This window comes from Loxodonta africana, chromosome 3, assembly GCF_030014295.1.
Source record: "Loxodonta africana isolate mLoxAfr1 chromosome 3, mLoxAfr1.hap2, whole genome shotgun sequence".
Classification (NCBI taxonomy): Eukaryota; Metazoa; Chordata; class Mammalia; order Proboscidea; family Elephantidae; genus Loxodonta; species Loxodonta africana.
In genome coordinates this window covers 89,816,577-89,840,266 of record NC_087344.1, presented here as the reverse complement: position 1 = coordinate 89,840,266, position 23,690 = coordinate 89,816,577, and the positions used below count along the sequence as shown (strand labels likewise).

Sequence of the window (23,690 nt, the reverse complement as noted above, 5' to 3'; positions counted from 1 at the left end):
CCATTAAGTCTGATCTTTTTACATGAATTTGAGTTCTGCAGCACACTTTTCCTCTGTCAGGGACTCTCTATTGTGTTCCCTGTCAGGGCAGTCATTGGTGGAAACCAGGTACCATCTAGTTCTTCTGGTCTCAGGCTGATGGAGTCTCTGGTTTATGTGGCCCTTTTTTGGTTTGTCTCTTGGGCTAATATTTTCCTTTTGTCTTTTGGTGTTTTCATTCTCCTTTCCTCCAGGTGGGTTGGAACCAACTGATGCATCTTAGATGGCCACTTGCAAGCTTTTAAGACCCCAGACACCACTTACTAAAGTGAGATTCAGGTCATTTTCTTAATAAACTTTGTTATGGCAGGTGACATAGATGTCCTCTGAAACCATGGTCCCTAGACCCCTGCCCCTACTACTCTGTCCCTCAAAGTGTTTGGCTGTGTTCAGGAAACTTCTCAGCTTTTGGGTTAGTCCAGTTGTGCTGACTTCCCCTGTATTGTGTGTTGTCCTTCCCTTCACTTAAGAAAATTCTTATCTACTATCTACTTGGTGAATTCCCCTCTCCCCCCCTCCTCACCCTAGTAACCACCAAAGAATGTTTTCTTCTGTGTTTAAACCTTTTCTTGAGTTCTTATAATAGTGGTTTCATACAATATTTGTCCTTTTGCGACTGACTAATTTTACTCAGCATAATGCCTTCCAGATTCACCCACGTTGTGAGATGTTTTGCAGATTCATTATTATTCTTTATCCCTGCATAGTATTTCAAACAAATACCACAATTTGTTTATCCATTCTTCTGTTGATGGTCACCTAGATTGTTTCCATCTTTTTGCTATTGTGAACAGTGCTGCAATGAACATAGGTGTGCATACGTCTATTCATGTGATGGCTCTTTTTTCTCTAGGATATATTTCAAGGAGTAGGATTGCTAGATCATATGGTAGTTCTATTTCTAGCTTTTTAAGGAAGCATCAAATTGATTTTCAAAGTGGTTGTACCATTTTACATTCCCACCAGCAGGGTATAAGTGTCCCAGTCTCTCCACAACCTCTCCAACATTTATTATTTTGTGTTTTTTGGATTAATGCTAGCCTTGTTGGGGTGAGATGGTATCTCGTTGTAGTTTTGATTTGCATTTCTTTAATGGCTAATGATCATGAGCATTTCCTCATGTATCTGTTACCTGCCTGAATGTCTTCTTTAGTGAAGTACCTGTTCATATCCTTTACCCATTTTTTAATTGGGTTATTTGTCTTTTTGTTGTTGAGGTTTTCCAGTATCTTGTAGATTTTAGAAATTAGACCCTGGTCAGATATGTCATGGTCAAAAATTTTTTCCCAGTCTGTAGGTTGTCTTTTTACTCTTTTGGTAAAGTCTTTTGATGAGTGTGTTTGATTTTTAGGAGTTCTCTGTTATCTAGTTCCTCTTCTGGTGTTTGTGCATTGTTAGTTACATTTTTTATTCTGTTTATGCCATATATTAGGACTCCTAGCATTATCTCTCTCTCTCTTTTTTTTTTTTCATGATCCATGTCATTTTAGATTTTATATTTAGGTCTTTGATCAATTTTGAGTTAGTTTTTGTACATGGTGCGAAGTATGGGTCTTGTTTCATTTTTTTGGCAGATGGATATCCACTTATGCCTACACCATTTGTCAAAGAGATGGTCTTTTCCCCATTTAATGGACTTGGGGCCTTTGTCAAATATCAACTGCTCGTAGGTGGATGAATTTACATCTGGGTTCTCAATTCTGATACTTTGCTGAAATTTTCTATTAGCTCAGGTAGTTTTCCTGTGGATTCTTTGGGGTTTTCTGTGTATAAGATCATATCATCTGCAAATATGGATACTTTCACTTCTTCCTTACCAATTTGGATGTCCTTTCTTTCTTCTTCTAGCCTAATTGCTCTGGCTAGGACCTCCAGCACAATGCTGAATAAGACTGGTGATAAAGGGCATCCTTGTCTGGTTCCCATTCTCAAGGGGAGTGCTTTCAGACTCTCTCCATTTAGGATGATGTTGGCTGTTGGCTTTGTATAAATGCCCTTTATTATGGTGAGGAATTTTCCTTATATTCTCATTTTGCTGAGAGTTTTTATCAGGAATGAGTGTTGGACTTTGTCGAATGCCTTTTCTGCATCTGTTGATAAGATCATGTGGTTCTTATCTGTTGTTTTATTTATGTGATGGATTACATTGATTATTTTTCTAATGTTGAATCATCCCTGCATACCTGGTATGAATCCCACTTGGTTATGGTGAATTAATTTTTTTATATGTTGCTGAATTCTATTAGCTAGAATTTTGTTGAAGATTTTTGCGTCTGTGTTGGTGAGGGTTATTAGTGTGTGATTTTTTTTTTTTTTTTTTTTGGTGTCTTTACCTGGTTTTGGTATCAGGGTTATGCTGGCTTCATAGAATGAGCTCAGGATCATTTCATGCTTTTCTACACTCTGAAATATCTCTAGTAGTGCTGGTGTTAACTCTTCTCTGAAAGGTTGGTAGGATTCTCCAGTGAAGCTGTCAGGGCCAGGGGTTTTTTTGCTGGGAATTTTTAAATTACCTTTTCAATCTCTTCTTTTGTTATAGGTTTATTTAGTTTTTCTACCTTGGTTTGTGTTAGTTTAGGTAAGTAGTGTGTTTCCAGAAATTCATCCATTTCCTCTAGGTTTTCAAATTTGTTAGAGTATGATTTTTCATAGTATTCTGTTATGCTTCTTTTAATTTCAGTTGGGTCTGTTACGATATCGCCCTTCTCATTTCTTATTTGGGTTATTTGCTTCCTCTCCTGTTTTTCTTTTGTCACTTCGGCCAATGGCTTATCAATTTTGTTGAACTTTGCAAAGAACTGGCTTTTGGTCTTGTTAACTCTTTCAATTATTTTTCTATTTCATTTATTTCTGCTCTAATTTTTATTATTTCCTTTCGTCTGGTGTCCCAGTGCTTCTTTCGCTGTTCTCTATTTATTCGAGTTGTAGGGTTAATTCTTTGATTTTGGCCCTTTCTTCTTTTTGGATGTGTGCATTTATTGCTATAAATTGAACTTTGTGTCCCAAATGTTCTGGTAGGATGTGTTTTCATTCTCATTTGATTCTGGGTATTTCTTTATTCCATCCTTGATTTCTTCTATAACCCAGTAGTTCTTGAGTGAGGTGTTGTTCAGTTTTCCTGTACTTGATTTTTTTCCTTGCTTTTTCTGTTATTAATTTCTATTTTTATGGCTTTATGGTCAGAAAAGTTACTTAGTAATATTTCAATGTTTTAGATTCAGTTAAGGCTTGCTAATATGTGGTCTGTTCCGGAGAATGTTCCATGTGCATTGGAAAAGAAAGTATACTTGGCTGCTGCTGGGTAGAGTGTTCTGTGTATGTCTACGAGAACAAGTTGGTTGATTGTGGCATTTAGATCTTCCATGTCTTTATTGAGCTTCTTTCTGGATGTTCTGTCCTTCACCAAAAGTGGTGTGTTGAAGTCTCCTACTATTATTGTGGAGCAGTCTATTTCTCTTTTCAGTGCTGTTACAGTTCGTTTTACATATTTTGGAGCCCTGTCGCTGGGTGCATAAGTATTTATTATGGTTATGTCCTCCTGGTGTATTGACCCTTTAATCATTGTATCGTGTCCTTCCTTATCCTTTGTGGTGGATTTTGCTTTAAAGTCTATTTTGTCAGAGATTAATGTTGCTACTCCTGCTCTTTTTTGATTGTTGTTTGCTTGGTATATTTTTATCCATTCTGTGAATTTTAGTTTGAGTCTAAGGTGTGTCTCTTGTAGGCAGCATATAGACGGATTGTGTTGTTTTTTTTTTTTTAATCTATTCTGCCACCCTCTATCTCTTTATTGGTGCATTTAGTCCATTTACATTCAGTGCATGAGTTTAGTGCTGTCATTTTGATTTTTTTTGTGTGCGTGTGTGTGTTGTTGACAGTTTCCTTGTCCCACTTAATTTTCTGTGCTGGGTCATTTTTCTTTATGTGTTTTCTTTTCATCTTTTGTTGTTGTTGTTGATTTTGTATTTGCTGAGTCTTTATGTTTTTTATTTAGTTGTGTAGGACTGTTAGTTTCCTTGTGGTTACCTTAACATTTACCTCTATTTTTCTAAGTTTAAACTGACCTGTTTCTTGATATCACCTTGACTACCTCTCTTTATGAAAGTTCTATGACTACATTATTTAGTCCCTCTTTTTTGTTTTAATGTTGTCATCTTTTACATATTCATGTCTCTTTTTTCCTATTTTCACTGTTTTAGGTGTGATTTATTTTTGTAACTTCCCTATCTGGGTTGGTAGCTGGTTGTTCTGTCCTGTGCTCTAGTCTTAGGTTGTTATCTGATGTTATTGATTCTCTAACCAGAGGACTCTAGTATTTTTTATAATTTTGGTTTGGTTTTTACAAATTCCCTTAACTTCTGTTTATCTAGAAATGCCCTAATTTCACCATGTATTTGAGGGACAGTTTTATTGGATATATAATTCTTGGCTGGCAGTTTTTTTCCTTCAAAGCTTTATATGTGTCATCTCATTTCCTTCTTGCCTGCATGGTTTCTGCTGAGTTGTCAGGGCTTAGTATTATTGACTGTCCTTTGTAGATGACTTTTCCTTGATCCCTAGCCACTCTTAAAATTCTCTCTTTATCTTTGGTTTTGGCAAGTTTGATTATAATATGTCTTCATGACTTTGTTTTGTCATCTACCCTGTGTGGGGTCAATGAACTTCTTGGATAGATATCTTCTTATCTTTCACAATAGCAAGGAAATTTCTGCCAACAAATCTTCAACAAATCTCTGTATATTCTGTTATTCCCTCCGCCTCCCCGACTCCCAGTTCTGGTACTCCAATTCCATAGGTTATTCTTCTTGATAGAGTCCCACATAATTCTTAGGGTTTCTTCATTTTTTTTAATTTTTTGTCAGATTTTTCCTCAAAGAAATTGGTGTCAAGTGCTTTACCTTCAATCTCATTAATTCTAACTTCCATTGCCTTAATTCTGCTCCTATGACTTTCTACTGAGATGTCTAATTCTGAAATTTTGTTGTTAATCTTTTGGATTTCTATTTGCTGCCTCTGTATGGATTCTTGAGGCCTGTTAAATTTGTCATTAAGCTCTTGCACAACCTTCTTAAATTCCTCTATTGCATTGTCTGTGTGTTCCTTGGCTTGGTCTGCATTTTGCCTGATCTCCTTCCTGATCTCTTAAAGAGCTCTGTATATTAATCTTTTGAATTCTATTGCCAGTAATTCCAAGACTTTCTCTTCCTCCAGAAGATTTCTTGGTTCTTTGTTTGGCTGCTTGCTGAAGCCATCATGGTCTGCCTCTTTATGTTATTTGATATTGACCATTGTCTCCGAGCCATCAATAAGTTATTATATTTATTTATTTTATGTTTGCTTACTGTGTCCTAGCTTCTTGTCTTCTTTTGTTTTGATATGCCTAGACAGGCTGGTTGTGTGACCTAGTTTGATTATTGGCATCTTTGAAGCTCTCATGTCCTGTCACCAGGTAGTTAGAGCTGCTACTAGGTATGTGAGCCCAGGAATCTCTTTAGTTTTCTTGTGTGAATTCAGTTCAGGTGTCTGGGTCATTGGTTACCGAGGGTGTGGTACAGGCTCTCACCTACAGTCCTAGAGAGGCAGGGCTACATAGGGGTGATTGGGGCAGGCACAGGTGTCTGGCAGCAGTAGGGGGTTATGTGCTGAGCAAGGTAGGGAACTATGGCTGCCGCTGAGTGCCTGGGTAGAAGGCATATCCCTATTCCCTAGAGCATGTAGATGGATGGGCTTTGCATCCGGGCTTTGGGTGCTGAATGTTGTTGGCTGTAAGGACTAGGAGGCGCCACTTATTCTTAGACCCCTGTCTTGGGTGGCTAGGTGGAGTGGGTGGAGCCACCAGTCCTCAGGCCTCTGATGTGGGTAGGTAAGGACCCTGCTTAATGGAAAGGCAGTGTCAAATGTCATGAATCTGCCACTCCCCCTTAGCTGTTGCAGTTGAAAATGGGCTTCAGGTATGTATCCTGTAGTATATGCTAATGAGGACCTACGCTGTTGAAATGGGCCCATAGGGTCTAGGCAGGGGTGAAAGGCATTCAAGGTCTATGGACCCCTTTTGTCTGTGCATAAGCAAGGGGACTGTACCTGCTCTAAGGTCCTGGTTTAGGGGAGCTGGAAAATTATTTTTTCCTGTTTGTTATTTGTATGTTAATTTTTTCCCTCTCCAAAGTCAGGAGAATAGCTCAGGGCATGTGACAGATCCCCCTTCTGGCCCAGAGGACGCAGCAATCGCTGAAACCAGACTGGGACCAGAGCAGAGTGAGGGGGTGGTGGGTAAATGGGAGAGGGGTACTTCCCAGGAAAGAAAGCTTTTTTTTTTTTTTAATTTATTGTGCTTTAAGCGAAAGTTTATAAATCAAGTTAGTCTCTCGTACAAAAACTTATACACTTCTTGCTATGTATTCCTAGCTGCTGTCCCCCTAATGAGGTATCACATTTCTCCTCTCCACCCTGTATTCCCCATGTCCTTTTAGCCAGCTCCTGTCCGCCTCTGCCTTCTCATCTCATCTCCAGACAGGAGTTGCTCATATAATCTCATGTGTCTATTGAGCCAAGAAGCTCACTCTGAGGGAAGGGTTTTTTTTGATCCCACATGGTCGGTTAGACACTTGCACTTAACTTTCTCAGATCTAGCGCTCCTTTCCCCTGGTTCCGCAGGCTTGAGCAGACTCTCTGCCACTCGGTTTCTCCTGGTGTGAAAAATGCAACCCGAGCACTACTGCTTGCCTCAGCCCATGCATGCCAGCCAATCCAGCCTGCAGGGTGCCAGCCAGGTCAGGTCTGGGAAATCCCCACTGCTTCTGAACTACCTCTCCCTTCCCATGCCGCTCAGTCCAACTCCTCAACTTTGTCTTTGAGGTTCAGGGCTCCTAGATTGTAATGTATAATGGATTCACTTGTTTTTTTCGGGTCTTTGTTGTAAGAGGGACCACAAGAAGCGTCTTACTACACTTCCATCTTGGTCCTGGCTGATTTAGCTTTCCTTCATTTTTAATAATGAAGTATTTGCTTATTTAAAAATTATTTTGAAAGTACAGCCAAGCATAAAGAGGAAAGTATTGTTAACATTTTGGTTGGTTTCTTTCCAGTTTCTTTTTTATGAAATTTTGAACATAGTTAAGGTCATATTATATATTCAATTTTATACCCTGCCTTTGTTTTACTTAACATTATAATTAACACCGTTAGGAGCTCTGGTGGCACAGTGGTTAAAGTCATTGACTGCTCACTGAAAGGTTGACAGTTCAAAACCACCAGGGACTCTTTGGGAGAAAGATATGGCAGTCTGCTTCTGTAAAGACTACAGCCTTGGAAACCCTATGTGGTCGCTATGAGTTGGAATCAACTTGATGGCAGTGGATTTTTAACACTGTTAGAAAATCTTTAAGGCTGTTCACAGTGACTTCATTGTCTACAAGGAGGATGTAGCATATCTATTCATTAATTCAGCAATATTTGTTGTACCTGTAGTGTGTCAGTCACCCTGAACAGTGGTAAAAGAACGAGGCACAATCTCAGGCTTCTCAAAGCTTAGTTTTTCCCCATTGTTTGAGCATTTAACCAGTTTCCAGTTTGGGGCTGTTATGAATAAGATTGTAGTGATCATCTTTGTGTGTAAAATTTTTCTTAGGTTTCAGATTATTGTCTTTAGACTGATTTTCAGTAGTTAAATTCCTATTCTACTCCACTTTTGCCTGGATTCAATATTATTTTAGTTTTATTTTAGCTAATCCAATAAGTAAGAAGTGGTATCTCATCATTTCAAATTGCATTTCTCTGATTATTTACTGAACAGCCATATATTTATTAACTATTTGTTTCCTGTGAATTGTCCCTTCGAAGAGTCCTATTTTTATCACCTGCAATTTCTCAGTATAAGACCTGGCCCCCTTCATTTCCTTTTACTTGCTGTATCCTGAGGATGTATTAAGTGTAATCTTGTTCCAAGCTTCTTTTTTCCTCCTAGCCCTCTCGCACCTCACTTCTCCTGCTAACTCTTCCTGTCTTGAAGGACAGTTGGGTGAGTCACATAAAGGGTTCAGCAGGTGGCAAATTAAGTGAATTCCCCAGAGAGACTTCTCAGAATGCTGTGAATGGTGCTGATGTCAATTTGGAGGCGAAAAGAGTGAAGAGGAAATGGTTTGGCAACTCTGGTGCTAAATTTGTCCATGCCAAAGCACCGGGGTGTTATGGATGATGGTTCATTCAGCAAACCTCTTTAAAATACCTGCTCTGTGCCCAGATCTGTGCGGGGTACTAATAAGGGCTTATTAGCTGGAGAAAATGCAAATGAAGTAGGTCATAATTAATAGTCAAATGTGTATACATTGGAGGGATTTAGAGTAAGTGGAGATGTTCAGCAGACAGTTGGAAATGTCTACATGAAACTTGGAAGTGAAGAGTCCAGGGGAGGGCAAGGAGCCAGTGTAGGACACAGAGCAGGAGGGAGCAGGCAGAGATGAAGGGAGAGAACCGACAGAGTGAGGTTTTACAGAGGCCAGGGAAGGAGGGAGTTTCAAGAAGAGGGGTGCATATTTGGGGAATGTCATCTTTGTTGTTTAGGGCAACAGAAAGGTCATACTATCTACTCTTCTTTCATTCATTCAATCCTTTGTTTATTCAATATTTTTGGAACGCCTGCCAGGTACCAGGCATTACTCTAGACACTAAGGGTACAGAAGTGAAAGACACAGGCCCTACCCCACAGTCTAAATGAGAAGATATAGATGGGAGTGGAAACAAAACCCTGATATAGGTGCTATGATCCATTCATTCGAAAAATATTTATTGCACAACTCAAAGAATGTAATCAGTGTCACAGAATTGCACATGTAGAAACCGTTCAATTGGTGCATGTTCTGCTGTGTATATTCTCAACAACAAAAAATAAAATAAAAATATAAAAAAGATTTATTGAGTATCTAAGATGTTGCCAGATGACCCTGAGTGTCATTGAAATGTAGTCCTATTGTCACCGAACCCAGGAAGGTTGGTCCTGCCAATAATCTGGACACTGGTCTTTGAGAAAGTAACTTTATTGCAATGCACAGAGCAAGGAACTGGGAAGAAGTTCCTCAGATCGACTGCCCAAGCTATGGGGAAGCAGGGCTTCTATGTGATTTGGGTGCCAAGATGGCGGCCACACAGGCATACTAAAAAAAATTTTTTTTTTTTTTTTGCAGAGGGAAAATTCTAGGAGGAGGCCAGGAAACAAAGTGTTGTGCTTCTTGTTGGACCTCTTGCTTCGGAGTAGGGTCTGGGTGATGATTTTTCTTCTGATTCATTCCACCAGTTGCTGCGTCCTCTGTTGGAGTCAATTACTGGTCACAGCTGGCCCCTCTGCACATGTGGGATGGGCCAATCTGGCTTGGGCTAGTTTAAGGACTAATGGAAATTTACTGGAGTTTGTAGGGTCAGGTTACACTGTGACCGGCTTGGAGTAAAATGCAGTGCATATGTTTTAGTGGAAATTAATAATTATCTGTGAGGGGTTTTGAGAGCTTTGTATGAGAGACCAATGCCAAAAATAAAAATCAGGGCACTCATATCTCTGGGCCTTGGTTTCTCATCTGTAAAAGGAAGGAACCGGCCTTCTGTGTACCTATTATAGAATTTATCACCGGTGTGGTAACTTCCCAACTAGACTGTGAGTGTTCTGAGGGCAGGGGTCATGTGTTCTAGCTCTAATATTCTGTGCTCTGTTATTGCTCAAATAAAGTCCCAAGTACCTTCTGTGGAAGCCCAGAAGGAAGGATGGTGAATTATTTTGGGTCCCTCAGGGCTTCCCAGAATAGGTGCTCTTTGACCTGAACCTCAAATATTAGGTAAGATTACAGAGGGCAGGGGAGTGCTTTGTAATCCTCAGTTCTGGATTCTAGTGACCCCTTTCCTGTCGTCTGCCCTAAAGTACCTACCAGTACTTGTGTTCTTGGACTTCAGCTTTATCACCCATAAATCAGTAGTGACAATAATGTATGATGTGCTGGAGAGAACACTGAATGTGGAGTCAGAATATTTGAGTTTGAGACCAGCCAAAAAGTAAGTAGCTGTGTGATCTTGAGAAAGCCACTTCACCTCTCTGGGCTTCAGTTTCTCTATTTGTAAAATAAAGGGGTTGAACTGGATGAGCTCCAAGATTGATTTCTTCTGGCTCTAAAAAGTCTGTGTTACAGGATCGTTGTTAGGACCCAATGAGATTATAGAAACAAAAGTGCTTTGTAAACTTTAGGGTGATCTATTAACCGTTAACCCATTGCTGTGGCGTCTACTCCAGCTCGCAGTGATCTCGACGTGTGTCAGAGTAGAACTGAGCTCCAGTAGGGTTTTCAACGGCGGATTCTTCCGATGTAGATCACCAGGACTTTCTTCCAAGAGCCTCTGGCCTTTGGGTTAGCAGCCAAGCACGTGAACCATTTGCATCACCAAGGGATTCCTAGACTGATCTACGTGATTATGGTGTGCCATCAAGATAATTCTGACTCATAGCCACCCTACAGGACAGAGTAGAACTGTCCCATAGGGTTTCCTAAGCCCTGTTAGCATGAGGGTTAAGCACTCCACTGCTAACGGAAAGGTTGATGGCTCATTCAGACCCACCCAGCAGCTCTGTGGGAGAAAGACCCAGTGACGTACCCTTGTAAAGATTACAGCTGAGAAAACCCTATGGGGAAGTTCTACTCTGTCCCGTGGTGTCGCTACGAGTCAAAATCAACTCCACGGAGCCTAACCACAACAATCTTTATAGAAGCAGATTGCCAGATCTTTCCTCCGCGGAGCCACTGGGTGGACTTAAATTGTTGACTTTACAGGTTAGCAGCTGAGCGCTTAACCATTGTGCCACCACTGTGCTCCTATAGTGTGGTCTATACTGCTGAGGACAGATGGGTGTTAACATCAAGCCAGCTCTAGAGGACGACTTCTGCAACTCCACAGTCTTCGGCTTCTCCCAGGCTCCAGGGAACTGCCCTGAAAAGCTCTTTTGCTCTCTCCTTCAAGTTTCCTCCCGCTACAATGGCATGTAAGGCCTTGGCTCCCAGCTGCTTCCAGACACAGAGCTTGGAGTCTGGCAGCTGTGGGTTGGAGGATGGGGCTCCAGGAGAGCCAGCCAGGAAACTGGGACTGTCTTCCTGATGCTCACCTTCACCTCCCCCCCCCCCCGCCCCCTGGAGGGGCAGGAATTGAAAGGCGAAGAGAGTGAATATGCAACAGGGAAGTTTGCAGGGATGGGGATAGCCTCTCACTAGTTGTGTGACCTCTCAAATTCTGTCGCTGCTCTGGGGCCTCCCTCTCTTTGACTATGACATGGGAAGAGACAGGAAAGTGAGGTGGTATGTGTGATCTCACAGACTCCATTCCAACCAATCCTAAGGTTCTAAATGAGTTTTTTCTACTCAGTACATGGTCAGCCCTTGAGTTGAATTCACCAGCATTCTTTTTTTTTTTTTAAATAAATTTTTATTGTGCTTTAAGTGAAAGTTTACAAATCAAGTCAGTCTCACACAAAAACCCATACACAACTTGCCACATACTCCCAATTACTTTCCCCTCCATGAGACAGCCCGCTCCCTCCTTCCACTTTCTCTTTTCGTGACCATTTTGCCAGCTTCAAAGCCCCTCTACCCTCGCATCTCCCCTCCAGGCAGGAGATGCCAACATTGTCTCAAGTGTCCACCTGAACCAAGTAGCTCACGCCTCACCAACAACCCTCTCCAACCCACTGTCCAGTCCAATCCATGTCTGACAGCTTCACCAGCATTCTTATTAAGTGCCTACTATGTGCCAAGTGGAGTCCCTGGGTGGTACAAAAAGCTAATGTGCTCAGCTGCTAACTGAAAGGACAGAGGTTCCAGTCTACCCAGAGGCACCTCAGAAGAAAGGCCTGGCAATCTACTTCTGAAGAATCAGCCATTAAAAGCCCTATGGAGCGCAGTTCTACTTAGACACACAGAGTGGCCATGAGTCAGAGTTAACTCACCAGCAACTGTTTTTTTTATGTGCCAGCTGCTATGAGACAGGAGGAACTAGAAGAGAAACCTGTACCAGATCCTGAAAGGTCTCTATGCTTGCCGAGAAGCTTGGGCTAGATCCCATGGGCTGTGTGAAGCCAGGAAAGGAATTTAGACTGAGAGGTGATGATGAGATTTGGATTTTAGAAAGACCCGTCTGACATTCATTGTGTTCTGTCCAAAATGTTGCAGGTACCTAATTAATCGATCATTTCAAAAAGTATGTACTAACACATACTCGCATGTGCCAGGTGCTGTGCCAGGCGCTGGAGATACGATAGTAAGCAAAAGCAGACATTTTATTTTTGTAGCACTTGCAGTTTGGCAAGGGGAAACAGACCTTAATCAAATAACTACACAAATAAATACAAAATGGCAGAGGAGAAGGACATGGAGTATATAATTGGAAAATTTGACTTTGCCAGGATGGTAAGGGATGCTTCTCTGCTGGGCTGAGATCTGAAGGAAGAAGAGTGCTGCCTTAAGGAAAGCCACTAGAAAGTTCCATGGAAAATGGATCTCTCCTGCTTCAGAACTCCCATATGCAATACATGTTTATTTTATTGAGTTCAGACACTGTAGACCATAGCTTATTCATCTGTTTATCTTTAGGGCCTAGTCAAAGCTTGGCACAGAATCAGTGCCCAGTGAAGATTTGAAAGGAAAAAATGAAAAGAAAAACCCTTTAGGCACTTTAGATGTTTGAAGATAGCAGTACAAGAATAGGACATCTGCTTTTGCTTAATATTGTATCTCCAGTGCCTGGCACAGCACCTGGCATATGGGGCAGGGGCAGTGTCAATAGCAGTACTATTCCCCCCAGGGATAAACACCCTCCTTCTTTCAGTTGTTCTTCCCATGATAGGGTTTCTAGTTTCCTTCACTGTTTGGTCGTCATACGAACTGTCAAAGTCCCTGGGACAGGTGATCTAACGTACCTAGAGATGTAGTCTTTTGAAAAGAGCACTGGTCTCTTGGAGACAGAGACTCTTGGTTTTACTTAAGCTCCATTTCATAACTCACCATCCTTCACCTCTTCATGCCTCAGTTGTCCCTCTTGTGGAGTGGACATATTAGTACTTCTCTCACAGGGTTACTCTAGGAATTAACTGAGACAATAAGACAAAACTTTGTAAACCTCAAGAGTTAAACAAATATAAGGATTTAAATATTTAGAGGACTGCCACGTGAGTGAAGAATTAAATTTATTCTTTGTGTCTCCAGAGAACAGAATTAAATTGCTGTCTAGAAACTACTGCATGCAGATTTCAGCTCAACAGAAGGAAGAAATGTTCTAATAATCAGAGCTGTCCATCAGTGGAGTGACTGCCTTGTGAGGTGGTGGGCACCCAACATTGGAAATGCTCAACAATACTGCAGTATATTGCAGAAGGAATTCTATTGTGAGTGAGAGGTTGGAATGAATGACTTCTAAGGTTTCCTTTGATCTTTAAAATTCAACAATTTGCTGGTCAAAACAAGTGAAGGAGCTGGGAGAGGGCATACCTGGAAGAGAGAATAGCACGGATGAATGAAGGAATGTGGTATGCATGGGCAATCATGAGGAAACTCCAGAAGGAAATGAAGGGTCTGTGTTGGATTAATGATTGGATGGAAGATAGAGAAGGGTAATTAATATTGGCTGAGCACCTCCTCTGTACCAGATACTTAAATGTGATTTTATTTAAGTCTTGTGGGTGATTTCTGGCCCTACCCTCTGATGCAGGTAAGATGGTTGGCTGCTAGCAGTCTCTAGACATGGTTGGAGGACATCCTGTCTGGGAGCCTGCAGAGGGGGCAGGGTTCTGTCCTTGGGTGGGGACGAGGAAAGGGGGGTGAAGAATAGACAGTCTGGTTGGGCTGTAGGCTAAATTGAAAGTATGCAGACTTTGGTCAACAGATAGGATTTGAATTCTAGCTCTGCCACATTACAGCTTGTAATTCTAGCAATTTATTTAACCTCTGTGACCCTCACTTTAATTCATATATAAAACGAGGACTCAAGCTTGTCTTGCTTCGTGCTGATATAATAGTTAAGACATGTAAAAATTAGGAGAAATAACGTAGAGTCAAGGGTGTCCTGGAAAGAGCATAGGCTTTGGAATCAGACAGAGCCAGGTCTGAATCTCAGTCTGCCATGAACTTGCTGTAAGATTTTAGGCAAGTTATTTACCTTTTCCTCATCTGTCAATCGAGATAATACTACAGAAAGCTGTTTTGAAAATTAAATAAGAAAAGTGCTTAGCATAATGCCTGACACATAAGTGTTCAGCTAGCAATTTCATTTTGTTACTATAAATAGTAAATGAGATCCCATATATAAAACCAAACCAAACCCACACCATTGGTCGAGTCTGACTCATAGTGACCCCATAGGACAGAGTAGAACTGCCCCATAGGGTTTCTAAGGAGTGCCTGGTAGATTCGAATTGCCAACCTTTTGGTTAGCAGCCATAGCTCTTAACCACCATGGCACCAGGGTTTCCCCATACATAAAGCACTTATCAAAGGACCTGGCATGTAGTAGGTGCCCATGTGTCTGATTGCCCCCCTGACAGGGCTGCTGGAGATCAGGGCAGTGACTTACTCACTGTAGAGTCTACTCTCTGCGTAATGCTTTGCCCTTAAAAGAGCTCACTGGATGTCTGTTGCTTAGAAATGAATTGATTGCCCTTGATGACATGGGCTCCTCCTTTAAGTGGCCAGTGAGTCATGCCTCTTTCTCCTCCTTCCTGTCTCCTCTCGAGTTCTATTTCTGACTCTCATCAGCAGGAGGGGATCAATGTTTGTCAATGTGATTTTTAAAAATAAAAGATATATAGAGAGGGAGGCTGAGGAGGGATTCTCTGGGCTGCTTTCCATAGCAAGAGCTGAACTGTTGTTTCCAACCTTGCTTTTCTCTAAGTGAAATAACAGTACCAACAATATCAACAGAAATAGCAGCAACCATAAACATTGTTGAGTACCTACCATGTGCCGGGCACTCTGCCAGGCTCTACCCATATGTTATCTCTAATCCTCCCAAAACCTCTTCAAGGTTGGTGTTATTAACACCACTTCACATACGAGGAAACTAAGGCTTAGAAAAGTAATAACAATGAGAAATATTCCTATTTTTGAGCATCTGTTATGAGCCAGGCATTTAAAATACATTTTTATTTAATTATAAAAATCAGAATTAAAAAAAATTATTTGTTGCTTATTTTTGTTGTTGAAAATATACACAGCAGAATGTACACCAATTCAACAATTTCTGCATGTAAATTCAGTGACATTGATTACATTCTTCGAGGTGGGCAACCATTTTAATTCTCCTTTTTTCCGAGTTGTTCCTCCCCCATTAACATAAACTCATTACTCCCTGAGCTTCCTATCTAACCTTCAAGTGCCTGTTGTCAATTTGATCCCATATAGATATTCTTGAAAAGAGCACAAGCCTCAAGGCAGACATTCTTACTAATTAAGCTAAGCTGTTGTTTGGTTTAAAGAAGGCTTCAGGGGATGTTTTTGGTTTAAGGTTTAAAGATTATCTCAGGGTAATAGTTTCAGGGCTTCATCCAGCCTCAGCGGCTCCAGAAAGTCTAGTTCCATGAGAGTTTGAAATTCTGTTCAGCAAAAAACCGGCATTATTATTTCTATTCCAGAGGTGAAGAGACTGAGCCTCAGAGAGGTGAAATAACTAAGCTGTCCAAATACACGGCTGATGAGTGGCAGAGTTTGGAGTCAGACCAAGGCTGGCTCAACTGATCCTCAACAGACCTTGGGGAGCTGGCCTTCTTCCTAGGGCTGACTCTGGAAGTAAAAAATAATGGCCAATGACTGTATGGTGCTTACTGTGGACCTGGAACTGTTTCAAGCATTTTACATGTAATAACTTTTCACAACTCTATGAGGCAGATCCTGTCAGTATTTCCCATTTTATAGATGAAGAAACTAGGGCTCAAAAAGGTAAATTGCTCAAGGTCATTGTACTAGTTATCTATTGCTACATAAAAAATTACACCCCATAACTTAGAGGCTTAAAAGAATAAACATTTATTATCTCATATTTCCTGTGGGTCAGGAATTCAGGCATGGCTTAGCTGGGTCCTCTGACTCAGGGTGTCTCCCCAGACTATCAAGGTGTGGGCCAGGGCTGCAGTCATCTCAAGGTTTGACTGGGCAGGGATAGGGGTGGGGGCAGAGGGGATCTGCTACCAAGCTCACTTATATGGTTGTTGGCAGGATTCAGTTGCTCACTGGCTTTTGGCTAGAGACATCAGTTCCTTGCCACACGGGCATCTCCAAAACAAAACAAACAAACGAAAAAACAAACCCGTTGCCATTGAGTCGATTCTGACTCATAGCAACCCTATAAGACAGGGTAGAACCGTCCCATAGAGTTTCCAAGGAGCACCCGGTAGATGCTAACTGCCGACCTTTATGGTTAGCAGCTGTAGCACTTAACTATTAGGCCACCAGGGTTTCCGGGCATCTCCATAGGGCAGGTCACAATATGGCTACGGCCTTCCAACAGAGCAAGCAAAAGAGGGGGCAAGAGAGCGTGCCTGTGACAGAAACCAAAGGCTTTTTGTAACCTAATCTCAGAAGTGACATCCCATTATTTTTGCTGTATTCCACTGTATTTTGCTGTGTTTGTTAGAAATGTATTCTACTGTATTTGTTATAAATGAATTACTAGGCCCAGCCCATACTGAAGGGAAGGGATTATACAAGAATATGAATACCAGGAGGTGGGGGATCATCGAGAGTCATTTGAGAGGCTGCCTAGGAGTCCCTGGGTGTTGAAATGGTTAATGTTCTTGGTTGCTAGCTGAAAGGTTGGCAGTTCAAATTTACCCAGAGGCACCTTGGAATAAAGGCCTGGCAATCTACTTCTAAAAAACTAGCCATTGAAAACCGTATGGAGCACAGTTCTCTGACATACATGGGGTCAACATGAGTTGGAATCGACTCAAAGATCAACTGGTAAACCATAGTCAAGTAGCTATTAAGTGGTAGACCAGGGATTCCCACCCAGTAGTCTGACTCCAGAGACCACGCTTTTAAGCTCAAAACTATATAGCCTTTTCATTTAACAAGCAGTGATTGAATTCCTATGTGTGTACAGCCCTGTGCTAGGTACTGGTAGTACAGAGATGAGACTGACTCCTTGTCCAAGTCCATTTATGATTCCATAACAGGATTTCCAATTAGTTGGTTGTCATTTGGACGTTCTTTCTGTGGGTGACAGGACTCCTTTGTTAAAGAACCAGTCAGTCGCTAGGTAGGGGTGGGGGACTGAGGAGTGAGAAAACCTGAGACCTGGTAGCTGAGACCACAAGTCTGGAAAAGTGACTTAATTCTAAATCCTACAGGAGAGGAAATGCCCATCCATCAGTTTGTTGTACTGTGGTGGCTTGTCTGTTGCTATAATGCTGGAGGCTATGCTACTGGTATTTCAAATACCAGCAGGGCCACCCTTGGTGGACAGGTTTCAGCAAAGCTTCCAAACTAAGACAGACTAGAAAGGAAGGCCTGGTGATCTACTTCTGAAAATTAGCTAATGAAAACCCTATGGATCTCAACAGAATATTGTCCAATATAGTGCTGGGAGATGGGCCCCTTATGTTAGAAGGCACTACACAATGGCAGCAACAATGGACTCAAACATGGCAAGGGTCATGAAGATGGTACCGGACCAACAATGTTTTCTTCTGTTGTACATGGGGTCACCATGAGTTGGAGCTGACTTAATGGCAACTAACAGCATAGAATAGGAAGGGACTGAGCCTGCCAGATTAGTAGAAGTCGTGTATGTGGAGATGGCTTTCAGGAGCTCAAGAAGCAGAGGCAAGGACATGGGAGAGGTGGATCAAATGGTTTTGTAACCTGCTGCAGTGTTTCATAGGCAGATGCTTGTATGCACGTACACACACACACACAACTTTTGTGGCTACAGCAGACAGTAAATACTTCTCTCACTAGCCTGACGTAATGCCTAAGATTCCCAGTGTTAGATATTCACTTCTTCACTCATTCATTTCTCTATTCACTCATAAGTTGGAGAAAATTGCATTTGCCAGAAGTCTTAGGGAAGAATGTTGTATGTGATTAGAAGAAATATTTTAATAAGCTGTTTGATTTGGGGGGTGAGACCCCCCCAAAGGCCTTGTTTCACTAATGGGGAACAGTAATTCATTTGCTCTCCAAGAAGGATGGGTGTGTTAATGCAGGTTTGGTTTTGCTGAGTAAGGTTGTACAAGTCTGGGCCAGAGCTGAAGGGCTGAGGTTGTGGAGAAGCTGAGCCCTGCCGGAAGCATGACTATCATCTTTGGTTTCTCACCTCTTCATGCCCTGTAATTTCACCTCTTCAATACTTCTTGAATCTGTTTGTACTCCGTCCCCATTGCTACCTCTCTAGTTCACATCCTTAATGGGTCTTACCTGAACCACTGTAAGGCTGTCTTAACCAGCCACCCTGCTTCCCATCTCTTCTCCCTCTGGTCCATTCTCCACGTCACAGCCAGAGTGATCTTTCTACTGCTCACATCTGATCCTATTAATCCCCTGTCTCAAAATCTGTAATCCTGAAAGATAAAATCCAAACTCCATAGTATGGCATTCAAAGTTCTTTCTAGCTTCCTGACCTCCCCATTTCTCATTTCCCACCATTCCTTGAGTTCTTCTGGAGTACTCACTGGCAAAAACTGTTTCTTCTGCCAAAATACCTTTCCTTCACTTCCCTGCTTGGAATACTCTTCTTTAGAAAAGCCCCTCTCACTCTCCTTATATTGCCCAATAAGTATGTCTTCAGTTGCTGCTCCTGGGGTCAGTGCAGACTCTACCTGTGGGAACCATTATGATGTCTACCACACATTTCTGGTCCGCCTCCTAGGCTATTATAGGATTGTACTTCCTTGCTCCTTGGAAATTGAGTGTGGGCATACAACTTACTTTGTCCAGTGAAATAGGAATAGTGGATGTTTGAAGAGCCAACACATGACTCACACACCCTTTCCCTCTGGTGGCTGCTCTGTCGGTCTTTATTCTGGAATAAGGAAGACCAAAAGCAGGGTACCCAGCCAACCCTTAACGGATATGTAGCCATAGTGAAAAATAAAACCCTGTTGTTTAAGCTGCTGAATTTTCGGGATTGCTTGTTACTGTATAAATCAGCCTACCCCAGCTGATTGATACACAACCTCTTCTCTGATATCTTCCTTAACTATCCCCAAATCACCATGTTTGTACCTTACCTGAACAAGTGTGACACATTTTTTCCATGCTATTTATCTGGCAATAATGATATATTGCCCCCTATTGCTAATTATAAATTCACGGGTATGTCTTAGCCAGCTGTACAACTCTACTGAGGCTTCCCGAGGGCAGAGATGGCACTCATTCTATTTTATATCACACAAAGTATACTTTGTGGTTAAGGCAGGGTAGTGTAATGGGTATAAGAGTCAGACAGACTTATTTTGAATCCCAATTCTGACACTTATTGGACAACCTCTCTGAACTTCAGTTTCCTCAACTGTAGTAATATACACAGGGTGTTTCTTTGAGGATAGCAGGTACAATGTATATATAAATAATGGCATGTTATAATTATTACTCTTCTCATTATTTTTATTATCATTTTAGATGGTGTTCAGTAAACGCTTGTGGATAAATCGTTTACTGATTTATGTGTAGTGATGTGTGCATTGGATTTGGAAGTAAAAGTCCTGGATTTAGGGCGGAGCTTTAGTCGCCAGCTTTGTAACCTTGGGAAAGTCACTTACCCTCTCTACATTTCTGTATTCTCAACTGTAAATGTAAATAATTATGACCTACCTAAGAGGGATTTAAAAACTTAAATGAGATAATGCTTGACAAAATGTTTTACATGTGCTCAAGCATCGTACGTTCTAACACTGTAACGATACAGAGAAGATTGGCTGGTCCCTCATGTAAGCACTGTGTGGATGTTTGTGAAACACCCAATGTGCTCTAACACCACTTTGCTGTTGGCCTTGTCTTTGCTTGATTACTTACATGTTTGTCTTTCCAATTAGACTGAGCTGCTTGAGATCAAGAATTGTCTTAGTCTTCTTTTTTTTGGTAAAATGTTTATTTCTTCTTACATGAAAGTAATACATGTTTGAGTCCCTGGGTGGTGCTAACGGTTAAGCACTTGACTACTAGCAGAAAGGATGGTGGTTTGAACCCACACAGAGGCACCTCGGAAGACAGGCCTGGCAATCTGCTTCTGAAAGGTCATAGTCTTGAAAACCCTGTGGAGCAGCTCTACTCTGCATGCATGGGGTCGCCATGACTCAGAACCAACTCGACAGCAAAAACAACAACAACAATACACTTTTATGTGGAGAATATAAGAACACATGAAGAGAATAAAAATCCCAGTAACTCTTGTCTTTCATAGGAGTATTAACCATTTGATGAGTTTCTTTCAGTTTTCTTCTTTACATATATATTTACAAAACTGGTAGTATATCACACTTACAAACATTGTCCTGTGCCATTAATATTCTTACATAAATAAAATGTATTATAGTTGATGTATATTTACATTTTATTTAAACATATTGTACTTTTTAAAAACATTCTATTGTTATGTAAATTAATGATAATTTTTCACTGTTTAAATCTGTAACAAACGTTTTTGTGCATAGATATTTGTCTGATTTCCTATTTTCTTAAGAAAGATTTTTCAAGGAAAATTTCTGGGTCGAAAAATATGGACATTTTTAACACTCATGGTAATTACTTCCAAATAGATTTCCAGAAAGGTTGAGCCAAGTTCTACTTCCTCAGGCAAGTTGTGAGGTTGCACATCTCACTGCATCTTCACCTATAATGGGAACTGTTATTAAAAGTAAGGTTAAAACTTTTTAATACAATAGTTATCCATTTATATTTCTTCTATGAATTTTTCATGTCTTTTGCTCATTTTTCTGTTAGGATTTCAGTTATTTTCTTATTAATTTCTATAAGGTTTTAAAGATCTTTTTATTCTAGTCATCAAGCACAATACAAGACACGTAACAGGAGCTTCTTAAGTGTGCCTTGAAATAGTAGTTAATTACCTTGGGGATTTTTAGGAGCCAAAGCTGACTTCCTAGGAGGCTGACTCTGTCCTTTTCCCTCCCAGGACACAGCTGGGCAGGAGAGGTACCGGACGATCACCACAGCCTATTACCGTGGGGCCATGGGCTTCATTCTGATGTATGACATCACCAATGAGGAGTCCTTCAATGCTGTCCAAGACTGGTATGAGACTCATTCATTAATTCATTCATCAAACTGTTTATGAAAACCTAACATGTGCTCAGCCCTGTGCTGTGTGCTAGGGAAGCCAAGATGAATCAAACATGGCTCCTGCCCACAAGGGGTTCATAGATGAGGGGAGAAGACAGTTCAGTGAGCAGGCAATAAAAAAGTCATGTGATAGGTGCAGTGATGAAGAGAGGCACCAGGGCTGTGGGAACTCAGGGGAAGAGTCTCTGACCCAGCTTGGGGAGTCAGAAAAGGTATCCTGCCATGGGTGACACATATGCTGCATGTTGTAAGATCAGTAGGAGTTAGCCAGAAGGGCAAATGGGTAAGAATGTTCCATGAAGGGAACACAGATGTGCAAAAGCAAGAAGGTAGGTGAGATGAGAGACAGGGCACAGGTTGTGAAGGATTTTGTGTGCCAGGGTAAGGAGTTGGAATTTTATTCCATAGGTGATGACATTTGAACAGGGAACTGACAGGTTCAGATTAATATTTTAGGAAGATCATTCTGGCTACAGTGGACAGCAAGTCCACATACCACCTCCCTGTAAGGTTTATCCTTAGTCTGGGCTGGCGACCAAGAGCACATACCATTTAAGTTCAAAAGCTTCAATACGCAGTGGAAATCAGCATAGCATCCCAGAAGCACCACCTCTGAAACAACTTGCATCCTTCTTGCTGGGGCATTACTCACAGAGAGAAGGAAGTATGAGGGGAAGGACACATGAGAGGGAGGGGCTGGGACTCAGTGATCCTAATCAGTGGGAAGGATGAGGGGAAGAGAAGGTGAAGCATCTATGCTGTGGCCATTCTTCGGAATCAGAGAGGATGAGCAGGCCAGGAACACAGCAGCAGTGCTGCCCAGCACCACATTTGCTCCCTTTGCCCAACATCTACCCTTTGGGGACTTCCCCTCTCCCAAGGAGCAGTTTTCATGACTATATGAAGCATGGTTGGTGTCTTGGAGCCTTGAGCTGAGAGCGATCTTGCACGCTGGCTGCTGTACTCCCTTGTTTTAACCAACAGTCTAGGGTGCCATCCAAGTGTCCGTTGTTCATGGTGGTCTGTGTTCTCCTTTTTTGCCTCTTGGTCATCTTCTTCTCCCTCTTTTTCCCCCTTCCCTTTTAAAAACAACTTTCCCCCTCTACTTTCTTTCTTTCTTTTCTTTTTTCTTCCTTCCCCTATTCCTCTTCTTTTTCCTCCTTTTCCCTTTCTTATTCTCTTTTCCCTCCAGTCATGCTTCTTCTACCCCTTGTTTTCTCTCCCTCTCCATTATTTCTTTTCTCTACCTACCCCACCCCCTCGGGTGATTAGCTGTTTCTTGAAGTGTCTCCACACTGCTCATTCCTTGTTGGCCTTGACCCCCTTCAATTTCTCCATCAGTCCCTGTTCATTCTGTCTCAGGAACACAGTGATTTTAACACCTGGTGACGATTTCTCCAAGAATAACCTGAGTTTGTTGCTAATCTGGGAGCTGAGAGGGGATAGGGTGGGAGGAGGGAGAAAGATGACAGAAAGAGGAGTATGAGGAGAGATGGAGATTTGGCTCCTGTTACCTCTCTTGAGGCTGATGACTGAGTTTCTATCTCTCCCAAACCCTGTCCTTTGAGTTTTTACCTCTGGGAAACTTAGTCCCAGCCTAGCCCCCATGTGCCATCTAATCCCCAGTGCCCAGCACAGGGTCTGGCTCTTGGAAGGTTCACAACAAATGATGGTTGAGTGAATTCTATCCTTTGAGGGAATGGATTCTTACCCTAGGGGAGGAGTTGGTGGTGGGACCAGCTTTAGAAGCAGGGTCTGCCATAGATCCAAGATGAGGTTAGGGTTGCCTTAGATTGAGTGTCAGTGTCAGGATAGAGTCAGATTCAACATCAGCTTCAGGATTAACCATTTGCTTGTTTGTTCATTCATCCTCCACTGACGACTCCTCTGCTCTAGGCTCTGTGTTGGCCATTGGCATCCTAGAGAAGAATAGCCCTCTCCCTACACTCTAGGAGAGACAGATAAATTCAGCCAAGTATAATAGGTGCCCTGCTAAAGGTGCAGGGGTCCAACACAGGAAATAATCACTTGTACCTGAAGTGTGGTTGGGGACAGAGTTAGATTCACTCCGGCAAAAAGATGTCCCTACAACACAGGGCCCTGTTGTTTTTTTCTCTGTTAAAATTTTACCTCTAATTTATAGAAGTAATACAGGCTCATTCTCAAAAATTTGAAAAGTACAGAGAAGTTTTTTTTTTTTTAAGTCTTGTAACCATCCTATGTGCAGGAAACCAGAGCTGACATTTTGGTTTCTACATATAGTCATGATCTAAGGCCTCAGTGAAGGTTCGTGAATCACGGAGGAGGAGGGAGAGGATAAGTGGACCTGGGAAAGTTTGAGAA

The 23,690-nt window shown here is 41.7% G+C and overlaps 1 protein-coding gene across 2 annotated transcripts in view; it reads left to right on the top strand.

The window, feature by feature from the left end:
* The window catches only part of RAB3B (RAB3B, member RAS oncogene family), an 82,684-nt gene that overhangs the window by 37,844 nt on the left and 21,150 nt on the right, over window positions 1-23,690 (top strand). For both annotated transcript variants that reach the window (XM_003411086.4, XM_023549609.2), the window contains one exon: window positions 21,181-21,299. In XM_003411086.4, coding sequence (XP_003411134.1) covers window positions 21,181-21,299 — 119 coding nt within the window. The remainder of the gene's footprint in view (window positions 1-21,180; window positions 21,300-23,690) is intronic.